The sequence below is a fragment of the Mytilus edulis genome, chromosome 4 (genome assembly GCF_963676685.1).
Source record: "Mytilus edulis chromosome 4, xbMytEdul2.2, whole genome shotgun sequence".
Classification (NCBI taxonomy): domain Eukaryota; kingdom Metazoa; phylum Mollusca; class Bivalvia; order Mytilida; family Mytilidae; genus Mytilus; species Mytilus edulis.
In genome coordinates this window covers 35,570,336-35,577,919 of record NC_092347.1, presented here as the reverse complement: position 1 = coordinate 35,577,919, position 7,584 = coordinate 35,570,336, and the positions used below count along the sequence as shown (strand labels likewise).

The 7,584-nt window shown below is 32.1% G+C and overlaps 1 protein-coding gene across 1 annotated transcript in view; it reads left to right on the top strand.

Moving 5' to 3' along the window:
* Window positions 1–6,932: 6,932 nt before the first annotated feature.
* The window catches only part of LOC139519610 (lon protease homolog, mitochondrial-like), a 31,910-nt gene continuing 31,258 nt past the window's right edge, over window positions 6,933–7,584 (top strand). The window contains exon 1 of the mRNA XM_071311801.1: window positions 6,933–7,529. Within this exon, the coding sequence (XP_071167902.1) occupies window positions 6,972–7,529 (558 nt within the window). The 5' untranslated portion in view covers window positions 6,933–6,971. The remainder of the gene's footprint in view (window positions 7,530–7,584) is intronic.

Here is a 7,584-nt window from a genome sequence, read left to right as displayed (position 1 = left end):
TTGTACCAAAATCAATGATATGCATTGCAGGAAAAATTTCAAGCTCATTCCAATTTAAAAAAAAAAACATTTGGATGATGATAAATATTCTTTTATTATTTATTGACTTCTTTGAAATGTACAGTACCACATCTCCATATTGTTTTTTTTTAATGGTCCTGGCATCAATAAATTGGTAAATAGATTTTGAGTAAGCATAGAATGAATCTCTTGCTATGGAAATATTTTGCATTGAATTCTGATTTATATTAAACATTCCAATTTCATAAATTCAAATAAGCAAATGTAATTGATTTTTTTTCCATTTGCTTATATCTCATTTCTACATTTTTTATGCCCCACCTACGATAGTAGAGGGGCATTATGTTTTCTGGTCTGTGCGTCCGTTCGTCCGTCCGTTCGTTCGTCCGTCCGTTCGTTCGTCCGTTCGTCCGTTCGTCCGTCTGTCCCGCTTCAGGTTAAAGTTTTTGGTCGAGGTAGTTTTTGATGAAGTTGAAGTCCAATCGACTTGAAACTTAGTACACATGTTCCTTATGATATGATCTTTCTAATTTAAATGCCAAATTAGAGTTTTGACCCCAATTTTACGGTTCACTGATAGAAAATGATAGTGCAAATTTCAGGTTAAAGTTTTTGGCTTCAGGTTAAAGTTTTTGGTCAAGGTAGTTTTTGATGAAGTTGAAGTCCAATCAACTTGAAACTTAGTATACATGTGCCCTATGATATGATCTTTCTAATTTTAATGCCAAATTAGAGTTTTGACCCCAATTTTACGGTTCACTGAACATAGAAAATGATAGTGCAAATTTCAGGTTTAAGTTTTTGGCTTCAGGTTAAAGTTTTTGGTCAAGGTAGTTTTTGATGAAGTTGAAGTCCAATCAACTTGAAACTTAGTATACATGTGCCCTATGATATGATCTTTCTAATTTAAATGCCAAATTAGAGTTTTGACCCCAATTTTACGGTTCACTGAACATAGAAAATGATAGTGCAAATTTCAGGTTAAAGTTTTTGGTCAAGGTAGTTTTTGATGAAGTTGAAGTCCAATCAACTTGAAACTTAGTATACATGTGCCCTATGATATGATCTTTCTAATTTAAATGTCAAATTAGAGTTTTGACCCCAATTTTACGGTTCACTGAACATAGAAAATGATAGTGCAAATTTCAGGTTAAAGTTTTTGGCTTCAGGTTAAAGTTTTTGGTCAAGGTAGTTTTTGATGAAGTTGAAGTCCAATCAACTTGAAACTTAGTATACATGTGCCCTATGATATGATCTTTCTAATTTAAATGCCAAATTAGAGTTTTGACCCCAATTTTACGGTTCACTGAACATAGAAAATGATAGTGCAAATTTCAGGTTAAAGTTTTTGGCTTCAGGTTAAAGTTTTTGGTCAAGGTAGTTTTTGATGAAGTTGAAGTCCAATCAACTTGAAACTTAGTATACATCTGCCCTATGATATGATCTTTCTAATTTAAATGCCAAATTAGAGTTTTGACCCCAATTTTACGGTTCACTGAACATAGAAAATGATAGTGCAAATTTCAGGTTAAAGTTTTTGGTCAAGGTAGTTTTTGATAAAGTAGAAGTCCAATCAACTTGAAACTTAGTATACATGTTCCCTTTGATAAGATCATTCTAATTTTAATGCCAAATTAGAGAATTTATTCCAATTTCACAGTCCTTTAAACATAGAAAATGATAGTGTGAGTGGGGCATCCGTGTACTGTGGACACATTCTTGTTTTGTATAGTGTTTATTTTACTCACACATTTATATATATATATGTTGCTATAAGCAGAGACATACATGTATATACACATATGTGTATATATGTCAAGCTGCTATAAGTATTTGATAGTAAACAAGAATGTGTCCTCAGTACACGAATGCCCAACTCGCACTATCATTTTCTATGTTCAGTGGACCGTGAAATTGGGGTAAAATCTCTAATTTGGCATTAAAATTAGAAAGATCATATAATAGGGAACATGTGTACCAAGTTTGAAGTCGATTGGACTTCAACTTCATCAAAAACTACCTCGACCAAAAACTTTAACCTGAAGCGGGACAGACGGACGAACGGACGAACGAACGGACGAACGGACGCACAGACCAGAAAACATAATGCCCCTCTACTATCGTAGGTGGGGTATAAGAATTATTCAAAACTGTTTGCCATGGGTAAAAAACAACACCTAACACACTAACCATTATTGGTTAAATTCCCTTGCATAATTTTGAAAAAAATTGCTAAATAACAGTTTTCACTGGTAAGCATTAAACGATGATGATTGGAGTTTTTAACGACCTTGACTGCATGGTATGATATAGCAGCCCTATACATGGTCTGATACAATGAAAACACCAATTGTGTGGGACATTGTTAGCCAATCACAGCCTTTATGTACAGTCTTGAAATTTTTACCCTGAAAAAGTGAAGATCACGAAACAGGGAACTGCTGCTTATGAAATGTCACTGTCTTGTTTGCTGTTATACTGATAATATATTTTTATTTGTTATGATAGTGCTGTTATAGATCTTGAAATATGCAAGGATTGAGTTAAGACTGTTCTCTATTGTTTTGTTATTATTTTTTTTTTCCATATAAATGTGTTGTATTTTTAGTCTTATCTATGAAGCAAATAAATGAAAAAAGGTACCTTGATATTTTTGTTTAGAAATTTGAAATGTATTGAGGACACAGGCATTTAATTTTGAAATTTAAAATTTTTTTAAATTTTTTCTGATTTAATAAAATTTGGGTTCATATTTGAAGCCTTTATGAAAAGATACTTGGTTAAAAATAATACATTGTGAGATATAAGATACAACAAGTCAATACTAATCAGTATTTTATTTTATTGTTTATATGTCTATCTATAAGTAGAATTAAAATCAAAAGTAAACTTATCAGAAACAGTTTCAGCTCTCCTGAAGTGCATAGCAATGTATATTGATAAATATGTTTTTTTCTGTTTTTATTTATACACTATATATACATACAAAATTTTATTTTGAATAAATAAATTAATGCTAATAGTTACTTGAGTTTCAGTTGATTTCTTATTCCAGGTTCATAAGTAAATGAAGTATACATTATATTTATAAAACAAAATATCATGAAACAAATATAAATAACTGACTCTGTAAATAGATGGAGCATCTAATGGTTTTATACCACCAAATAGTAGAATTTCACATCCGGTTGCATACAAAAAAGTGTTGAAAAAAAATATTCACTTGAATTTGATAGTTGTTGGAAATTAAACCCTACATTTTATTGAAGATAAAAACTTCTGTGCATAAGCATATTTCTTGGGTGTTTCATAACACCATTCTGTTTTTATTTGGTGCTTCTAAAAAATGTTTTGGAAACTTGAGGTTACATCATGGTTACTATGGCTTGTACACATCGAAAAATGGATGAAAATTTGATTAGTTAACTTCAAGTTATGGTTATTTTCTTTTATGCAATGATATTTTATGTGAAATTTTCTCTGCAGTATTCAGTACAGGGTCAAACTTTACTTGTGCCAAGTATTTCTTTATTTGAAACAAATATAAATTCTTTAAGAAATACTTTTCCTAGCAGCAATCCATGAGTTTTAAACACACACATGCATTGCAAGTGGTCACTGGAAATCTCTATTAACTTCAAGACATTACTCCATGCGCACACTGCAACAAAACAGAAGCATCCTTGGAAAAACAGCAATACACATTTCGAAAACTTCTATAGATCCATCCTGTGTCTCTAAATTTTTATCTAGAAGAAATACTTGTCAGAAATCATCAAATTAGATAGCAGTTATTGGCTATAGAAGTCAGAGAGAAACAATAATTTACAAGTAAGGCAAAATGGCAAAATTATCAATACTATTATAATAGTTTATATATAATTGCGGTAAAAAAGATATTTTTTTTCATAATTTATAAAAAAAAAATTATCTCAAAACTGTAATAGATAGTGGGGAATGTTATAAACTGTAAACAGTCAAAATGATCGTCATTAGAAGACATACTAATTGCAACTTTACAAGATCTACTAATAAGCAGACATAACTGATTGGAAGACAGAAAATGAAATTAATGAATATGAAAATGGCATTTTTTACAAGGTATACTGGAAAGTCATGGACGGTCTTGTTATGCCCCACCTACGATAGTAGAGGGGCATTATGTTTTCTGGTCTGTGCGTCCGTTCGTTCGTTCGTCCGTCCGTCTGTTCGTTCGTTCGTTCGTTCGTCCGTTCGTTCGTCCGTCTGTCCCGCTTCAGGTTAAAGTTTTTGGTCAAGGTAGTTTTTGATGAAGTTGAAGTCCAATCAACTTGAAACTTAGTATACATGTGCCCTATGATATGATCTTTCTAATTTAAATGCCAAATTAGAGTTTTGACCCCGATTTTACGGTTCACTGAACATAGAAAATGATAGTGCAAATTTCAGGTTAAAGTTTTTGGCTTCAGGTTAAAGTTTTTGGTCAAGGTAGTTTTTGATGAAGTTGAAGTCCAATCAACTTGAAACTTAGTATACATGTGCCCTATGATATGATCTTTCTAATTTAAATGCCAAATTAGAGTTTTGACCCCAATTTTACGGTTCACTGAACATAGAAAATGATAGTGCAAATTTCAGGTTAAAGTTTTTGTCTTCAGGTTAAAGTTTTTGGTCAAGGTAGTTTTTGATGAAGTTGAAGTCCAATCAACTTGAAACTTAGTATACATGTGCCCTATGATATGATCTTTCTAATTTAAATGCCAAATTAGAGTTTTGACCCCAATTTTACGGTTCACTGAACATAGAAAATGATAGTGCAAATTTCAGGTTAAAGTTTTTGGTCAAGGTAGTTTTTGATAAAGTAGAAGTCCAATCAACTTGAAACTTAGTATACATGTTCCCTTTGATAAGATCATTCTAATTTTAATGCCAAATTAGAGAATTTAGTCCAATTTCACAGTCCTTTAAACATAGAAAATGATAGTGCGAGTGGGGCATCCGTGTACTGTGGACACATTCTTGTTTAAATATGTTTTAGACTTAGGAAAATGGTTTATTAAGTTTATTATTCAGAGATTTCACCACTGAATGCATAACCTGTTCTATACCCAACATTATACCCTTAAAAAACCTGTGGTTAATTTTTTTCTTATTTTTTTCACGTTGATAAACTAAGTCTAGCTGAACATCTTAATAAAATTACAAAAGATTTGGACCATAGGTTTAAAAGAATTGACAACTCAAATATGGCATCATTTACATGCAAAAATCGGTCAAACTTCAAAGTTTCAGAAAATATGACTATAAGGGTATATATATATATATGATAATATTTTTAAAAATTTATCCTAAATTGACAATAGCATAGTATATAGTGATAACTGAGACAAATTTTAGTTCACGGATATTCTTCAATTGTCAGGTTTTTATTCTGGATTTAAATTTGAGTCCAAACTTAAAAAAGGGGTCTCAAGTTCAGCCTTCAAAAGTGAATATGATGGGTCTAGTACTTGAAGAAGAATGTGTTGTCATTCATATAAAAAAAAATCCAATATATTTGAAAAGCTATACCAGTCTGTTTTTCTGGCAAAATTTTTTAAAAATTTGACCACAAATGATAGCAAATGCCATTCTTATAGCTAGTACATAATGGCTGTAACTTTTTATGCCCCACCTAAGATAGTAGAGGGGCATTATGTTTTCTGGTCTGTGCTTCGGTCAGTTCTTTCATCTATTTGTTCGTCCATTTGTTTCTCCGATCGTTCCGCTTCAGGTTAAAGTTTTGGGTCAAGGTAGTTTTTGATGAAGTTGAAGTCAAATCAACTTGAAACTTAGTACACATGTTCCCTATGTGATGATCTTTCTAAATTAAATGCTAAACTAGAGTTTTGACCCCAATTTCACAGTCCATTGAACATAGAAATCGATAGTGCAAGTTTCAGGTTAAAGTTTTTGGTCAAGGTAGTTTTTGATGAAGTTGAAGTCTAATCAACTTGAAACTTAGTATACATGTTCCCTATGATATGATCTTTCTAATTTTAATGCCAAATTAAAGTTTTTACCCCAAATTCACGGTCCACTAAACATAGAAAATGATAGTGTGGGGGGGTATCCATGTACTATGGACACATTCTTGTTATTCTTTTGATCTAGGACTTAGATATGTATCATGTTGATGTATGACATCATAGGGTCAAGTGTCTTGTTTCATGATGACCTTCATGAGACCTTCAAATTTAACCTCAAGGTCAACTTATTTTTTCTCTCGAAATAAGCACAATCTGGCCATGACTTCTTTGTCTTCTGACCTAGACCTAAAATCTTTGGTATGTGGATGTATTAATTATCATGTATTGGTGTATCCCTGTACAAATATGACCTTCATGTGACCTTGAACTTTGACCTCTAGGATGATAACTGTATTTTTGGCAAGATTTACCCTTGAGCAGGCCATGACTTGTTGTCTTTTGACCTTTAAGGGCCTGAGATATTGGCTTGTTAAAAATTCAATTGAATTCAAAGTCAACAAGTAAACAGATTTGGATGGAGAGTTATCTCATTGGCATTCAAACCACATCTTCCTATATCTAAATACATATTACACAAGCACTAATCAGCTATTCAAATTGACTATTCAACACTAAAGACACATTATAACATCAACAAATTACATGCATACGAAATATATATACATAAAGTATATGTTATTCAGACAAAAAATACATGCACAGGTATAACATAAAAATTTAAAAAATTAAAAAAAATCTCCACATATTTTTTTTTAATTTCACAAAAAGATTTTGCTTTTAAAAGTGCACAAGATATTAAAATAAAAAAGAAGGTTTTGTTTTTGTTTTTATGTTTTATGTTTTTGTTTTTGTTTTTGTTTTTGTTTTCCGCAAATCTGTCAAAATTATATTCCGTCACAGGTTCAAAATTTAGAACCGCCTAACCGGAAGTTTACTTTCAACATGGCGACTTTTGGTCGAATTTCCAGCACGTGTGTTACGAAACAGTCAAAACTGCAACTTTGTATGACAATATCTAGACATTTGAGTGCTGGAGTTCATAGAGCAGTTATTCTACAACCTGTAGTTTCGTCATGCTTATGTAAAAACTCAATTCATACAAAACCTGATTGCATAAACGAGGTCAAAGGACAGTTGCATCATACTTGTCTGCCTTTGCCAAACTCACAAGTTGCAATTAACAGAAACTACGCTTCCCTTTATTCTCTTGGCAATAGATTTAACAGAAGTGCCTTTACTGGAAATGAACCTTTCTCAACATTTAATATCTCTAAAAGATTTTGTAGCAGTAACAGCAGCAGTAGTGATGGTGATGATGGAGTCAGTAGCAGTGGAGGGGAGCAAGAGGATGTATCAGCTGAGACTGCAACGGAAGAGAAAACAACATCTGCAACTAATTCATTATTGGCTCCTATTACAGTCCCAGATTATTTTCCAAACCTTCCTGTCTTGACGATTAACCGTAACATTGTTTTCCCCGGATTTAGAAAATTGATAACTGTTAGTATTTACACGGTCTCACTAATTAGCGACAACAAGAATTTTAGCGACAACA